This window comes from Sprattus sprattus (assembly GCF_963457725.1).
Source record: "Sprattus sprattus genome assembly, chromosome: 20".
Classification (NCBI taxonomy): Eukaryota; Metazoa; Chordata; class Actinopteri; order Clupeiformes; family Clupeidae; genus Sprattus; species Sprattus sprattus.
In genome coordinates, this window is record NC_137918.1 from 6,204,329 (window position 1) to 6,221,203 (window position 16,875).

At 43.6% G+C, this 16,875-nt stretch overlaps 1 protein-coding gene across 2 annotated transcripts; it reads left to right on the top strand.

Annotated features, from left to right (window-relative positions):
• The first annotated feature begins 181 nt into the window (after positions 1-181).
• Positions 182-16,706, top strand: LOC308381408 (putative C-mannosyltransferase DPY19L4). Of its 2 annotated transcripts, none has more exons than XM_080858970.1 (20): positions 182-408; positions 668-798; positions 1,529-1,792; positions 2,082-2,206; positions 2,331-2,421; positions 2,867-2,988; positions 4,926-5,071; positions 5,568-5,691; positions 6,250-6,384; positions 6,665-6,796; positions 7,783-7,884; positions 8,260-8,333; positions 8,851-9,009; positions 10,409-10,528; positions 11,249-11,369; positions 11,934-11,990; positions 12,217-12,299; positions 12,677-12,806; positions 13,810-13,968; positions 14,456-16,706. In XM_080858970.1, exons 2-20 carry the CDS (start codon positions 711-713, stop codon positions 14,618-14,620), a joined length of 2,397 nt encoding a protein of 798 aa, XP_080715096.1. In that variant the 5' UTR covers positions 182-408; positions 668-710; the 3' UTR covers positions 14,621-16,706. The 2 variants fall into 2 exon arrangements, with proteins under 2 accessions (XP_080715096.1, XP_080715097.1); XM_080858971.1 differs by having other exon boundaries at positions 182-338.
• The last annotated feature ends 169 nt before the right edge of the window (positions 16,707-16,875 follow it).

Below are 16,875 nucleotides of genomic sequence, written 5' to 3' on the forward strand. Positions count from 1 at the left end.
AATAGGATGAAATCGGACTGAATCATCACCTTTACCACAAGGGCTCTGCAACATGTATTGTAGCATGCGTTTTCATAACGCAGGTTGGAATCTCTTTAGGGTATGTCAGGCCTCATACACATTATTGTCCTAACCAGGCATCCGTATTTGTCGGTATGAGGACGACAAAGTTTATGTCGCTAGCGATGCAGGTGATAGCCGATACTCAATCTGAAGGATGAGGACGTGAATGTTTGCAAAACGCAGTCCTTGAAGCAAGGGAAACAAGGATTTATTGCACATGTAGAATGCAACAGAGGGTTTGCGCACTGTCTTCTTGCAGTCTGATGATTTCGAAGGTGAAGTTGTGACCCATCCAAGTCTACCTGCTAGCCTCAATGCGACAATTCGCTGCAATAAATATACCGGGTAACAAGACGTAACGCCTTTTTTTCTCTCAGTTAATTAGAGCTCTTTCTCACCAGTTGACAAAATGTTTTTGCTGGCTTGATACCTATAAATCATTGTGTTGTGATGACCCTAAAGTGGTTGCATTTTCTTGACTTTGTGGACATGCTATTGCTAGCCATCAACAAAATTATACTATACTGTATTAGCAAAAGAGACTTTCTCAGACTGCAGGTTTTCGATTGTATTGCTGGTTAAACTTTAGTTTTCATATGTTCAGGCTATATCAACTGGATCAGCTGGGGTTGTGCGATCTAAGAGATATGGCTGAGCTGCGGTGTAGAAAAGTTCTGGGTGAGAAAGAGGAAAGTCCAAACGGTGAAGTCGACTGGCAACATACAGCAAATTTGGGTAACTGTACACTACACCTTCAACCCACAATCCGTACCTTTTTTAAACGGTTTGCCTGGTTTATACACTATGAACACGAGTATAAGATTCACGATGACAAGCTGAAACTTTTGCTCTTAAGCTGTAGTTTTAATTAAAAAAGGAAGGAATTTGACAGACTTAAGTCTTCATTTATTCAGTATGCGGACTCGCCACCAACACTGTGCTCTCACCAGCAATCTGTCACTCAACACTGACAGTTGCCTGCCCTAGAACAGTGGTTCTCAACCTTTTTTCAGTGATGTATTCCCTGTGAAATATTTTTTCAGCCAAGTACCCCAAAACCAGGGCAAAGCATTTTTGATTGAAAAAAAAATGTAATACAAAGCGCTATGCCATCATTGTCTGATTTATTAAACTGTCAACACTGAACATTGAACATTCAATCTTGTATACGTACCCCTGGTTGAGAACCACTGGCCTAGACAAAGCATTGGTATATCCTTGAAAACTAGAATCTGACTGTGAAGCAACTTATTCCCAAGTCTACTTATCTTTCACTGTATAAAGATATACCACAACAGTGCACACACTTGTCAGTCATGGCAGTCAGTAATGGTCAAGATGCTCAGATGAATTTCAAAATCATGCCAACAGTTAACTTCTAAGAGAATCTGTTTTATCCTGTTGTATTGCTAAATATCCTACTAACTTTCCCAATCCGTTAATTTTCATCATACTTTGCCAACAGATTCTAGCCCTGAGGATGAGTCAGGAAACGACCAAACAAACAGTCCAGACCCCATTTCAGATGGCGATACAGTTCCAGAATCAGATGCAGTTCCAGAATCAGATGCAGTTCCAGAATCAGATACAGTTCCAGAATCAGATACAGTTCCAGAATCAGAGACAGTTCCAGAAGATGAGGTGGACTCCTCCCTCCCCGGCACTGAGGAGGAGAATAAAAAAGAAGAGGTGGAGAACGTGTCCCCTACCAAGACACAGAGCAGCAAATGTGAGTTGAAAGGGTAACATGCTCAAATATCAGTCATTAAAAAGATGGAAGGGTAACATGCTTAGATGTCTGTTGCTTAAAAGTTGAAAGGCTAACATGCTCAAATGTCAGTTGCTAAAAAGTTATGGACACTTATGCGTCCTTTATGTAATAGCTCTTTATTTGAGTGCTTAAATGGCACTAACAGTCTTGTTCCGTTCCTCCTGTCCTCTCTCTCTCTCTCTCTCTCTCTCTCTCTCTGTCTCTCTCTTTCTCTCTCTCTGTCTCTCTCTCTATGTATCCCTGCTAGCCGTCATTCTTCAGCGGGTGGTGAAGGTGTTCTTTGGTTGCCTGGCAGCTGTGACCTGTGGCATGATGTACGCCGTGTACCTCTCCACCTACCACGAGAGGATGTTCTGGTTCTCCACCCGACAGGCAGGTGGCCCACATTTAACCACACCGCCTCTGTCTGAGAGGGAGTCTGCAAAGTTTTGCTCCCTTTGTTTTGAGAAATAAAGCTCACCTTTGGGAAATCTTTCTCCTGTGTGTTTTTCATCAGGAGGTTGAGCGCGAACTGACGTTCCAGGGGGGTAGTGCCATGTACTATTACTACTACAAACACATGCTCTCTGCGCCCTCTTTTGAGAAAGGTGAGGACTCTGTGCTGAGCAGATAAGGTTGATAATCCAGCTCTCATGAAAGTACTTTCACTATCATCAGCCTCTTTTGCTCATGAATGTCAGTTTTAAATGCATCATTCTTATGACTGACTTTTTGCTGCTAAAGGATGGATGTGAGTAATGTAGTAATGTAATATGGATGTGAGTAATATAGTAATGTAATTTAATATGGATGTGAGTAATGTAGTAATGTAATGTTATATGGATGTAAGTAATGTGAGTAATGTAGTAATCTAATGTAATGTAATATGAATGTGAGTAATGTAGTAATGTTCTGCAATGTAATAATGATGTGAGTAATGTAGTAATGTAATGTTATGTAATAAGGATGTGAGTAATGTAGTAATGTAATGTAATATGGATGTGAGTAATGTAATGTAATGTAGTGGCACTCCCTGTGGGTCTCTCCCGGCAGGCGTATATGATCTCATGCGGGACAACAGGACGGTGTCTGGTCAGACCATCAATGCTGTGGAGACGCTCTCCCTCTACCCAGAGCTCATCACCAGTCTTCTCTACCGGCTCACTTGGAGTCAAGTGAGTGCCTTCACACCCCCCAGAATACCTTACTGTACCCCCTAGTGCCACCTCATATCCTCCTACCACTCTGCCACTCACCCTCTCCTCTCCCAAAGCCGTCTACTATAATACTGTGCTTTATTCTACTACTATTATTATTACCACTACTTTTATTATTACTATAATTATATTCTCCCATGCCTACTTACACTACCGTTCAACAGTTTGGGATCACTTAGAAATGTATGTGTTTGTCATGAAAACATACATGGAATGAGTTTGAATAGTTTAATACAGCTAAATTAATAGGAAATACAGTCATTGAGAAGGTTAGAAATAATGTTTTGTAATTGAAATAATAATGGTGTCCTCCAAACTTTGCTTTCGTCAAAGAATCTTGTAGATTGCCCCCATACCTCTCTGCTATATCCATGAGCAGGATAGTGTGAAGAGAGCATATTGACCTTGCTGCTGTTGGTCTCTGTGTAAAATGTGTGAAAGTTATTTGTAGATACCCCGATAAAGCCTCACCACAGAAACAGAAGCGCCTAAGCAGTACTGATGAGCTCTGTATGCAGTTGGCAGGCATATCTGCAGAAAGGGCTGGTTTACACACAGATGTGCTCTGTAGGCAGTTAGCAGGCATCTCTGCAGAAAGGGCGGGTTCCTGCCAGGATGTGGTAGAGCCTGTGCACTGAAACACTTAACAAAAGCAGTCTTTTAATGGCACACCGTAGATGGAGGAGTTATGAAAAGATGGAGGAGTTCACTCGGGCACTTGGGATGTTATACATCAAGTCCATCATCTTAGTAAGGTGTGATGTCTATCATCTTAGTATGGTTAAAGTGAGCAGTACGTCTATCATCTTAGTATGGTTATAGTGTGCAGTATATCATCTTAGTGTGGTGTGATGTCTATCATCTTAGTATGGTTATAGTGTGCAGTATGTCTATCATCTTAGTGTGGTGTGATGTCTATCATCTTAGTATGGTTATAGTGTGCAGTATGTCTATCATCTTAGTATGGTTATAGTGTGCAGTATGTCTATCATCTTAGTGTGGTGTGATGTCTATCATCTTAGTATGGTTATAGTGTGCAGTATGTCTATCATCTTAGTATGGTTATAGTGTGCAGTATATCATCTTAGTAAGGTGTGATGTCTATCATCTTAGTATGGTTATAGTGTGCAGTATGTCTATCATCTTAGTGTGGTGTGATGTCTATCATCTTAGTATGGTTATAGTGTGCAGTATGTCTATCATCTTAGTATGGTTATAGTGTGCAGTATATCATCTTAGTAAGGTGTGATGTCTATCATCTTAGTATTGTTATAGTGTGCAGTATGTCTATCGTCTTAGTATTGTTATAGTGTGCAGTATGTCTATCATCTTAGTATGGTTATGGTGTGCCATAAACTCAAGACTAGGGTTCATCAGTGCAGATCCTAACTTGTTTTATGTGCCATTTATGTAACTGGGATGTATTTATGACATGTTGATGAGCATTGATATTTTAAGACCTGTTGATGCCTTCCCTTAAGACATACCAGGACAAGATGTTAATTAGATGATAACAGAACAAACAAGAATGGGAGCATTCAGAGAATGCAAACCTCTGCCTTGTGACCTTGACCTTTGACCTTGACATCTGAAAATCTAATCAATTATTGCCATTATATTACCCAATCTCCCCACAAAGTTTGATGGAAATCGGTCCATGCGTTTCTGCGTAATCCTCCTAACAAACAAACAAACAAACAAACAAACAAACAAACATACAGGGGTGAAAACATAACCTCCTTGGCGGAGGTAATAACACATCTCCATGACAACACCAATCAAATAATCAGTATTTTAAATGGTGCAGGAAATGGGCACGAATAAATGACCTCTGACCTCTGTATGTGTGTGCATCTACCTTCTTATTGTGAGTGTGTCTGGCGGTCTCTCCCCAGGATGTGATCGAGCCGGTGTACTTCTACATCGGGGTGGTGTTTGGCCTCCAGGCGGTGTACGTGACGGCGCTCTTCATCTCCAGCTGGGTCATGAGTGGCACCTGGGTGGCAGGCATGCTGGCCGTGGCCTGGTACATCATCAACAGGTGAGGTGTGTGTGTGTGTGTGTGTGTGTGTGTGTGTGTGTGTGTGTGCGTGTGTGTGTAGGTGTACATGCATGCTGGCCGTGGCCTGGTACATCATCAACAGGTGAGGTGTGTGTGTGTGTGTGTGTGTGTGTGTGTGTGTGTGTGTGTGTGTGTGTGTGTGTGTGTGTGTGTGTGTGTGTGTGTGTGTGTGTGTGTGTGTGTGTGTGTGTGTGTGTGTGTGTGTGTTCTTGTATAGGTGTGCATGCTGGCTGGTGCCTGGTACATCATCAACAGGTCAGGACTTCCATCTGAGGAGAGTGTGTGATGAGAACCAAGCCTGAGCTGAAAGAAAGTTTTCCCTCTTCTGACCTGTGACTTTTAAGTGTTCCTGTTTGCCGTCCGCCATCTAAGTGGACTAAATGGATACTCTCTCTCTGTCTCTGTCTCTCTGTCTCTCTCTCTCCGTCTCTGTCTCTGTCTCTGTCTCTCTGTCTCTGTCTGTTTCTGTCTCCAGATCAGACGCCACTAAGGTGGAGTACGCCATCCCTATGAGAGAGAACTGGGCGCTGCCATACTTCTCCTGCCAGGTGGCCGCCCTCACCGGCTTCCTCAGCAACAACATCAGCTCTGCTGCAGAGGTCAACTTCACATTTATATTAATTGATTTATATATTTATTTATATTTATTTATTTATTATGTATTTATATTTATGCAATTAGCTGGTGCTTTTAATCAAACCAGCTTATACTTTAGTATAGATATACATTTTTTCCCGTTAGTATTTGTGCTTCCAATTATCAAACCCATGATCTTGGTTCTATTAAAACTGGCAGTTGAGCTCCAGGACCACTTATATATTATAGCGGAGTAATACATTTAAGGATCCCAGGTACAACATGTGGCACGTGTTTGCGGCTGTCAACAGCCGGTTGTGTTTGTTGTCGCATCCTGCTGTGCAGGATCTATGGTTGGCCAGTTAGATTGGGTAGGTTAGGTTGCTGGGTATGAGTACTTGCATGTGACAGTGAGAGGATTGGCCGTTGTGGAAAGTTCCCAACCAGTAGCACAGGGAATTTAATATCTTTTCAGGCGTCAACCTGAAACATGTTCAACATTCTTACAGGCAGACATTTATTTAGGTGCATGACTGTCAGTTTGGTTCTTGTACTGAGACAAGTTTGTTTGTTTTCTGCAGATGTTCTGTTATCTCCTGATGAGTGTGACGACCTTCACGTTTTTGGCGGTGTGGGAACCGAGCCATTATGTGCTGTTTGTGCAGGGACTCGCTCTCTTTCTGCTCGACACCTTTGACCTCGTGCCACAGCGCAAGGTACACTCCTTCAAGTTCCTATACGCATGCACGCACGCACGCACGCACGCACTCGGACACGCACACACGCACGCATAGTCTCACATGCACTGTTGTTTCCTGCGTAGCTCAGTGTCCAGGCATAAACAAAAATCAGCCGCCCAGGAACACATGTACTGAAGTACATCCCTGGACGCCAAGACTTTGGATTGTTGTCCACAAATGTAATAAATATAAATATCTGAAATACCAAAATGTAAAGACATATGTAAAAAAGACACTGCTGCCTGTGTCGGGTCAGATGGCGGACATCCACAAGGTGTACCTGAGCTCTCTGCTGTTGGCCTACCTGCTGCAGCATCAGAAGACTGACCTCCTCACCTCCCCTCTGCTCAGTCTGCTCATCGCAAGCCTGCTGGCCAGGTACTTCCAGGTAAGGACAGTTCTATCTCTCCTGATCTCTCTCTCTCTCTCTCTCTCTCTCTCTCTCTCTCTCTCTCTCTCTCTACCTCTCTCTACCTCCTTGTAACGTCAGCAGGTGGCATCTCTCTCTTACACACACACAAACACACACACACACACTGAGTATGATTCAAATACTCTTTTGCCAAGCCTATCTGCTGTGTTGCAATGCAAGCTGGTGTCGTTTGGTACAACCCTGGCTCCTAGGGAACATAATGAGAACACAAAAGCACAAACATATTTTCGACATATATTGATTTATTGAAAGGGGGTAGGTAGAGTGTAAGCTGCATGTCCTGCTGCTAGGTATGCACCTGCAGAGAGAGTGAGAGAGTGAGAGAGTGAGAGAGTGAGAGAGTGAGAGAGTGAGAGAGTGAGATAGTGAGATAGTGAGAGAGTGAGAGAGTGAGAGAGTGAGAGAGTGAGAGAGTGAGAGAGTGAGAGAGTGAGAGAGTGAGAGAGTGGGTGAGTGGGTGAGTGGGTGAGTGGGTGAGTGGGTGAGTGGGTGAGTGGGTGAGTGGGTGAGTGGGTGAGTGGGTGAGTGGGTGAGTGGGTGAGTGGGTGAGAGAGAGAGTGAGAGAGTGAGTGGGTGAGTGAGTGGGTGAGTGAGTGGGTGGGTGAGTGAGTGAGGTGAGTGAGTGAGTGAGTGAGTGAGTGGCCAGTTCTTAAAGGCCTCCGGCACCTGCAGGTAATCACAGGTGATTTCAAGTGAGACTCAAAGTATCTGAAACGGAGCTACACAATCAAAAACCAGGCCTATAACAAATTATTACACAAGTCATATATATCTAAAAATGGCTGTCAAGATCCTTTGAAAGGCAGTTGAATTCTCTTGTATTTATCTACATATAATCCGATATTATCTACATATAGTCCGATAACATATCAATAAACAGTATTACACTTATGATGATGCTGTTTGTAGCCTGTCCATTTCACTCCTCAAACTCTTCACAGAAGAACATGAAGATGGGACCTCTGGTAGCGCGCTTGATGAAGATCCTTCTCCACTTCTACCTGGTCTTCACCACCGCCATCACCTTCAACTACGTGATTAAGGTAGGAGTGTAAGCCACTCCTGTGCTGTTTCTACGTGATGAAGGTGGGAGCGTTGTCCACATCTGTGTTGAGACTGCAGAGAAGGACTTCTGCTCTAAAACTCACCACACACACTATATAATATGTTTAATATAATATAATATATTATAACACTGCACACACTATATAATATGTTTATTGTTTTCAAGAGACCCACAATAAACCGGAGACAAATTCCTTTTATGAGTCAGCATACTTAGCCATAAAAATTATTATCCGACATTTCCTAGAGAGTGTGTCCATGTCCATGAAAGTGGTTAACTTGTCTATGTTCCTATGTTGATATATCGGTGAAAGTGAAACTTGTTTTCCTCCTTGTCTCCTGTGTGCTCCTAGAAAATCCTTAATGTCGATGAGAGTGACTTCACTCTAAAGTTCCTGCAGGTGAAGTTTGGACTCAACACCTCGACGTGAGTGAAGCGAGGAACACACTGTCATTGTGGCAGTCACCTTCTGAGAGGGGATCATCTCACAGTACAAATGATTCTTAGTCCACATAGGGATAACTTAGATCTTGTGTGTGACCATAGCATTTAACATAAGTGACAATTGTAGTCATAAAGGGTGCTTAATGGACATCATGGACGTTCATGTGTATGGATTTGTATATGAGGAGAAGGAAAGGTTCTTATTCCTAATGGATTACTTATTAGAACGTATTACTCCTGCATTACTCTTGCATTACTCTTGCATTACTCTTGCATTACTCTTGCATTACTCTTGCATTACTCATGCATTACTCATGCATGTACTGGATTAGAATCGCTGACTGCGTCTCTCTCTTTCCCCCTTAACCCCACCTCCTCCTCCCTTTCTCTCTCTCTCACTCTCCTGCTTTCACTCTCTCCCTCTCTCTCTCTCTGTCTCTCCTTCTCTGTCTGTCTCTCCCTCTCTCTCTCTCTGTCTCTCTCTTCTATCTCTTCTCAGTGACTTCATCACTAATCTGCTGCTGTGTCAGGAGTCGTTTCTGGCGCCCACCCAGGACTTCTTCCTGCGTCTGACCCACGCATCCGTGCTGCCTTTCTACCTGCTGGTGCTGCTGGTGTGTCTGGCCTCCACCCTGCACACCATCTACAGGAGGCTCAGGTCAGAAACCCCACCAGGCCCAGCAGCACTTCAGTTACTCTCAGTTACTCAATTACTCTTTCAGGGATGATGGTGACTTAGCATGCTAGTATTACCCGTGTCCATTCAAATATGTCATCCTAACTGCATGGGCTCTCCCCACTGCACACCGTGTACAGGAGACTCGGGTCAAACACCAAACACTCTGCAGCCATGGGAGGTAAACATGCTAGCATTGGCCACGCAGTCGCTGTGTGGGTAACATGCTAGTAACGGCCCACCAGTCGTGGGGAGGTAAACATGCTAGCATTGGCCACGCAGTCGCTGTGTGGGCAACATGCTAGTAACGCCCACCAGTCGTGGGGAGGTAAACATGCTAGCATTGGCCACGCAGTCGCTGTCTGGGTAATAGCTAGTAACGGCCCACCAGTCGTGGGGAGGTAAACATGCTAGCATTGGCCACGCGGTCGCTGGAGAGCTTAACATGCTAGTAACGGCCCACCAGTCGTGGGGAGGTAAACATACTAGCATTGGCCATGTTGATCAAAATGTTTCATTGGCCACACTGCATGGGCTCTTCACCCTTCACACCATCTACAGTAGTCAGACGCCACACAAGACTTTTTATAGTTAATGACAACTAGATGCTAGTATTAATGCCAGTGTTATCACCCAATTGTATTGATTTCTGGGCGCTCGAAAATTATAGAAAGTGAATGAGCCTATAAAAATGGCAGAGGTTGCACATTTAAATCAACCTGGGGCATTATTGATATAATTATGTAAATAATCAATATATGAGCTGTCTAAACATTAATACCAAATTCTAAACCTGATTGTTCAAATCCTTGATTGTGATTGGCTAAAAGCCGTTGTAAAATCCAGCATTACCTTACAATTTGACCTGATTACATTCCATATTACTGCGCAGCGAATGGCAAGGCATTCATATAGCGCATTTCATACCCAGTGTTCCATCTGGCTGTTGCGTTGCTTCAAGGGTTGCGTGGCAACGATTTATTTAGGAACTATAATTTTTAGTGGCGGAAGAATGACGGTTTATCATTAAACTGTTGTTTCTTAAATTGAATTGTCTTTAATTATGAAACCATATCAAATATGTGTAGTAACAGGTTTAGAAAAGCAATAAGCCCCGCGAGTCCGTGCTTTGCGCTGATTTTAGAACAGGTAAGGGGGTTTAACGGCACTCCGCTTCGCGTCGTGCCTAACAACTCCCTTACCTGTTCTAAAATCAGCGCAAAGCACGGCCTCTTGGGGCTTATTGCTTAAATATTGTCCTCATATTTGAACATTCTCTATAGTAGTTAGATAGTTACAGTATAACTCAATTATGTTTGGCATAATTCTAGAATTTTGGCTTTTCTACAATGTTCTAGTTTGTTGTTGTTTGTTTCTGCAGTGGGGAGCCAATGAAGCTGAACTTGCGTCTTGAGGATGGGCGAATCGGGGAGCAGCCCGAGGTCATCTACCACGTCTTCCACACCCTGCTTTTCGGAGCGCTCGCCATGGTGTTTGAAGGGTGCGTTCAACAACTCAAACATTCAGCTTTTTTAGTCTTGAGTCTCTATCTTCTTATTATAATAGTAATAAAATTATGTTTATAAAACAATTGGGTTCTAGAGCGTAATTTAGCTGTTTCTGATTGGACGAGAGACGTTCCATGCTATAGGTTATTCGTCAACATACCTACAGTTACTGGACTTTTCACAGCTAAAAATAAATCACTCCGCGATGAAACATTCGCATTGATGATAACCGTTAATTCAAAGTTTTTTAAATTCCAAACCAAGACGTTGACAATGGAACTATTTTTTGTTGCGGAGAAACAATGGCGAAATAAACCATTTTTAATCAATAACTTTGTGTTGAAATGTTAATTTGTTGACAGTAGAATTGTTTTATAAAAGCAATATAGCACTCGTGGGAGTGGGGTAGGTAAGGGATAATCCCACGGGTGTTGTTGCCTACGCCACTCGGCCTTCGGCCTCGATGGCTACGGCCGAACACCACCCGTGGGATTATCCCTTACCTACCCCACTCCCACTCGTGCTATATTGCTTAACGTTACTGAATGCCGAAGGTATAAAAAGATGTTTGATTCTGAGATAACTTTCTATTATCTGCAATACAAAAAAATATATTTTTTTTTTAAAATATTATATTATAAAACAATGCACACAAATATTCTCTGTGTTTGTTACTTCTTAACCTCCCTCTAAACCTGTCTGTACCCTGGCAGGTTGAAGTACCTGTGGACGCCGTACGTGTGCATGTTCACGGCGTTTGGCGTGTGTTCTCCTGAGCTGTGGATGACCGTGTTCAGATGGCTCCGGCTCCGATCCATTCATCCTGTGGTGCTGGTGAGCGCTCTGGGGTTTTCATGTGGTCTCTCGGGTCTCAGGGGACCATGCGGGTGCAATGCAATGCCTTACCTGTGCTGTAAATCACTTAAAGCTAAGCAGAGGAACTCACAAGATAAATTAGGAAGTCATAAGACATAAAGCATCTGTCAGAATACTGGTTAACTGAGAGGAGAGTCTCTTCAGTTAAAGCATCTGAATGTATAACCTGCTGTATAAAAACCCCATATAACACTGCATTCAGTGCTGTTTGGACAGCCATAGGGATTAATTTGGGTGTTTCCATTATCATTTCAAAATGATTCTCAAAAAGGAACTGGATCGTCGAATCCCTGTAGTTGACTTGAGAGACTGGCTGTGAATGGGGACACTATAATACCAGCAGAAACTGATGAGAGATGTTGTCTGGCAGTGTACGGCTTAAAATAAACTGAAAATAAACACTGAGCTGGTACATCTCAATTTAAGATGGAACACTACTCAAAACCAGCGTTTGTGTAATGTGATTTTGTGTCTGTTGAAGTTGTAATTGTAACGTTGTAACTTCCATCCATCCCTCTGGAGGCTTTGATTCTGAGCACAGCTGTTCCCACCATCATTGGCTTCAGTCTGTGGAGAGAGGTGAGCACAACACACCACTCATAAAATATGTTCCCCTTTTCAACAGCACAGTACCCCGAAAATGAACACTAGTCAAAATGTACTTATAAAACGGTCACTGTTGGAAATACCCATTATAAAAGAAATTAGAAATTCCTCAGACACGAGACACGTACTAAAAAAAGATGTGACTTTGGACCATGTGTTTGGTAATGAGGTGTTGCTCTCTGTCTCGTCATTGTTCCAGTACTTTCCACGGGTCCTGGCCGAGCTGTCAGAGCTGCAGGAGTTCTACGATCCAGACGCGGTGGAGCTCATGAACTGGATCAAGTGAGTGTGTGTCTTCAGTGTGTGTGTGTCTAAGTTAGTGTGTGTCTGTGTCTAAGTGTGTGTGTGTGTCTAAGTGAGTGTGTGTCTGAGTGTGTTTGTGTCTCAGTGAGTGTGTGTCTAAGTGTGTGTGTGTCTGAGTGTGTGTGTGTGTGTGTGTGTGTGTCTCAGTGAGTGTGTGACTGAGCTATTCATATGAGGGGTTCTGTTCTGGATAGGTTTGTCATATAGGTAAGTGTGCTCTCCTTAGATGGAAATTGTATAAAGTGTTTTAAACTGAAAGCAGTGTGATCAGTCAATAGAGCATGCACACAAACTGTATAAGTAAAGATATCACCCTCGCTCTGTCCATCCCTTTCTCTCTCTCTCCCCCCCCTCAGGTCGCAGGTCCCTACTGCTGCTGTGTTTGCAGGCAGCCCTCAGCTGTTGGGGATGGTGAAGTGCTCTGGTCTCACGGTGACGAGTCTTCCGCTCTACACCGACGTCAACCTGCTGAAGAGGAGTGAGAGCGTGAGTCACAGACACACTCACCACTCACCATCAGGCCATCAGGGCTTTTTATAGATGAACTCCTTCACGGAGATTTACTGCTGGATGGAGATAAGCTTGTTGATAGACCTGTACTACTCGCCTTAGCCAGTCCTTTGCGCTAGTAGCCATCAGACTCCACAACCAACACAACTAAACATTTAGTTTTGTGTAATGGACGCTGCACTATGTTGTCTATTTTTGAATTGAATTGAATTGAATTGAATTGTATTGAATTGAATCCTATTCCTACTACCTTGCTGCTTTGATAATCGAATTTCACTCACAGGATTAATAAAAGTTTATCAATCTATCTAGCTATCTAACTACTAATGCCCAACAAATCAGTGGGAATTTAGGTTATCGATGGATTCATTTCCCCCCGGAGTTTAGTGAATGTTGTTGGCTTTGGGGCTGCATCAGTCCAGCCAATTAAGCTTTCTATAGCAGCAAGGCTGACTGCCATGTCTCATGAGCGCAAAGCAGCCCAGCATGTGTCCCTCGACCTGCAGATACTCAGATATATGCGGATGCATCAGGTGTACACCATAAGGTTAACAAACACCCAGGAACAGTTGGAAATTAATAGTGAATGCTTGAATTGATAGTGTATGCCTTTCGCTACCTACAGATATACCTAATTCAATTCAATACAATTCAATTCAATTTTATTTATATAGCGGCAAAACAATAAAATTGCGTCCACCATGAGGTCAGCACCTGCTAATACCCCAGCATGAGCTGTAAGAGCCGCCTCATATGTGTCTGTTTTTCCCGCAGTATGAGCTGTAAGAGCCGCCTCATATGTGTCTGTTTGCCCTGCAGTAAGCTGTGAGAGCTGCCTCATATGTGTCTGTTTGCCCCGTAGTATGAGCTACCTCATATGCGTCCGTTTGCCCCGCAGTATGAGCTGTGAGAGCTGCATCATATGTGTCCGTTTGCCCTGCAGTATGAGCTGCCTCATATGTGTCTGTTTGCCCTGCAGGCGTATCAGGTATACGCCATGAGGTCGGCGGAGGACGTCTACAAGCTGCTGAGTGCGCACAAGAGCAGCTACGTCATCATCGAGGAGTCGCTGTGCAACGAGATGAGCCCGGCCAAGGGCTGCCGCGTCAAAGACCTGCTGGACTACTCCAACGGCCACGTGAGTTACAAGCACGACGCTCAAGTACATTTACAAGCACAACGCTCAAGTACATTTACAAGCACAACGCTCAAGTACATTTACATTTCACCTTTCTTCATTTGGCAGGCACTATTATCCACAGTGACTTATAGCTTACAACAGCCGAGCTACTGATCTTTGGAGAGTTTTATCCAAAGTGATTAAAAAAAGCAAAAGTACTAATTGTAGTCAATCTGAAAGTGCTATTTAAACGGATGTTGTAGATGCACATGCACTGATATACCTAAAAGCAAACCAGTAAGAGGAAGTGATGTTATATTGAATATCTGCATGGCTATGATTTGGATGTAGTGTATGGATATACAGTATTGGATGTTTATATACATATATACAGTATAATGGCACAACCGTAGTTTTTGCTTTTGTACAGCAGATTTTTATCATGGGTCCTTTTTCTTATTTCTTTCTGCTCTTGCACACTCCCATGGGATTCCTTCATCGCCAGGTGGTTTATGACAAAGGGGAGATGTACGCCTTCTCCAAACATGGACGCTTTTGTCACGAGATCAAGATGAACTACTCCCCCTACACAAACTACTTCACCCGAGTCTTCTGGAACCGATCTTACCACGTGTACAAGGTCAACTCCGTCATCTCCTTTCAGTACTGAGTGATCTCTCCACGTGCACAAGGTCAACTCTCTCCTCTCCGTTCAGTACTGAGCTCTGAGGTGTGTGGCCGGCTCATCGCTCTCCCTTCACCTCCGCAACTCCTCAGTCCCAACCAGCAACGTGAGACAGGAGAGACGGACAAACAACAGAACAGTCTTGTGTTTCTCTCCCTCCTGCTCTCTCTCTCTCTTCCTCCCGCTCTCTCTCTCTCTCTCCTGCTCCCGCTCTCTCTCTCTCTCTCCTGCTCTCTCCTGCTCTCTCTCTCTCTCTCTCTCTCTCTCTCTCTCTCTCTCTCTCTCTCTCTCTCTCTCTCTCTCTCTCTCTCTCTCTCTCTCTCTCTCTCTCTCTCTCTCTCTCCTACTCTCCCGCTCCCTCTTTCTGTCTCTCTCAGGAGAAAAAGCACAGTCAATGGTGTTGGTATACTTCTGTTTAGGTCAAGAGAGAGAGAGAGAGAGAGAGGAACACTTTGTTTGTCTCTACAGGAGAAGAGCCCAAAGAGGAGTTCACATGAGTCTAGTTCAGTGGTTTTAGACAGGAGGGGGGAAAGCCTTGCATTGAGTGGTGCTGTGGACATGCCTCTCTCTGTGTGGGTGTGTGTCTGTGTGTCTGTGTGTCTGTGTGTCTGTGTGTCTGTGTGTCTGTGTGTGTGTGTGTGTGTGTGTGTGTGTGTGTGTGTGTGTGTGGGTGGAGCGGGTGGAGCGGGGTTATGATCCTCCGTCGTGTCATCCTTGTTGTCAATATAGAGATTATTTTCCTCTCCCATTGTCATATGATGTTTGTGTTTGACGTTTTCACACACAGAGGAGAGAACAGTTACGGCACCTGACAAATTGTGACCCCGTGGTAAATGTGCCCATCATGGGGTTAACCTTCCTCTTTAGTGTGCCTAGTCTCCATGGGGGCTGTGACCTATGACCCCCTGTGATTCTGTGAGCGAGCCTTAAGGAGAGATGAACTACTCATGTTGCTCCTGTTAAGCATAGTTTGTATTTATGTTCATGTGTGCCTTTCTCCCTCTGTATGTCTCTCTGTGTCTCTCTGTGTCTCTCTGTGTCTCTCTGTGTCTCTGTGTGTCTGTGTTTGTGTCTGCCTGCGTGTGCCTTTCTCCCTCTGTATGTCTCTCAGTGTGTGTGTGTGTGTGTGTGTGTGTGTGTTAGGTGTCTGTGTGTGTCTGTGGGTCTAAGTATAGTGGAGGGGAAATCCCTCTCAGATTGCCTAATTGAGTAGCTCAGACAGGCTCTGAGGCTGCTCGCTCTTGCAGAGGACCATGCCTAATGATTACTATGCCTTTGTTTGTGTGTGAGTGAACTTTTAGTACATTACATTGCACAAAGCAACACTCACAATATGGTATGGATGTCCCCTCTTAATTTGCTAACAACTCTCTGTCTGTAACTCTTTCCACTGTTGTATCATATTGGTTTTTGGAGAGTATGTTTGTGTCTAAGCATCCGAGGAGTAAAGGCTTTAAGTCCAGATATTTATTGTATACCATGCGTGTAAAACCAAGGGTAGCGGAACACTCCAGGTATTGTAATGGTGTATCCTGAATGTTGCAGCTCCTGCCAGTCAAGTTATATTTTGGTAGTGGTCCCATTGAAACTAGGCCTCTGGGAAGATAACTTAACTTAAGATAATACATGTTATAGAGACAGAAACTAGCAGCCATATTATTGGCCGGTACACCCATATTTCTCCATTGCCTGCATCCTTTGCCCAAAGCACACCAATGAAATAATAGGCAGCCCTTTTATGATACCTGGAAAGCTACATTAGCTGTTTGTTAGCACCAGGGTAACCCATCTGTAGTTTATTATAGTTCAAGCAGTTCTTATTCCGAAGAATCACGAGTTCTGGTTTTAAAGTATGAGATTTTTCAGTATGTCAGGGAGACGGTCTTTCATACATGGTGTATGTGTTGCTTTTGTACGGTTCTGTGGGTCTTGAGGAGGAAATCATAATGATGAATATGAGAGGGGGGAAATACAGTGTACAATGTTGCTGCCAGAGAACTCGAAGAAATATATGCCATGGCCTTTCTTCATGTTAAATGTGTCATGAACATGTTTGTAAGTCTGTTCAATAAAGACATACACATTAAAAGGTAAAAATGCATTTCTCAATGCTGGGCAATGAATCAATAATAAAGTTGATCTGTCATTTTTTTGTGACCCAGGGTCCCAGGATGTGGGGTTTGTTAAATGTTTTACTCGAATGATGGATGTCACAGAGGCAAAAGGTGAGATTAATGTCA

What these genes read in the sequence shown, in the direction of transcription:
- LOC308381408 (XM_080858970.1), top strand. Translation starts at nt 711, where the DNA reads ATGGCTGAGCTGCGGTGTAGAAAAGTTCTGGGTGAGAAAGAGGAAAGT. An exon ending in ACATCAGCTCTGCTGCAGAG is followed by an intron (nt 5,692 to 6,249) that starts GTCAACTTCACA and finishes TGTTTTCTGCAG; the next exon opens with ATGTTCTGTTATCTCCTGAT. An exon ending in CCATTCATCCTGTGGTGCTG is followed by an intron (nt 11,370 to 11,933) that starts GTGAGCGCTCTG and finishes ATCCCTCTGGAG; the next exon opens with GCTTTGATTCTGAGCACAGC.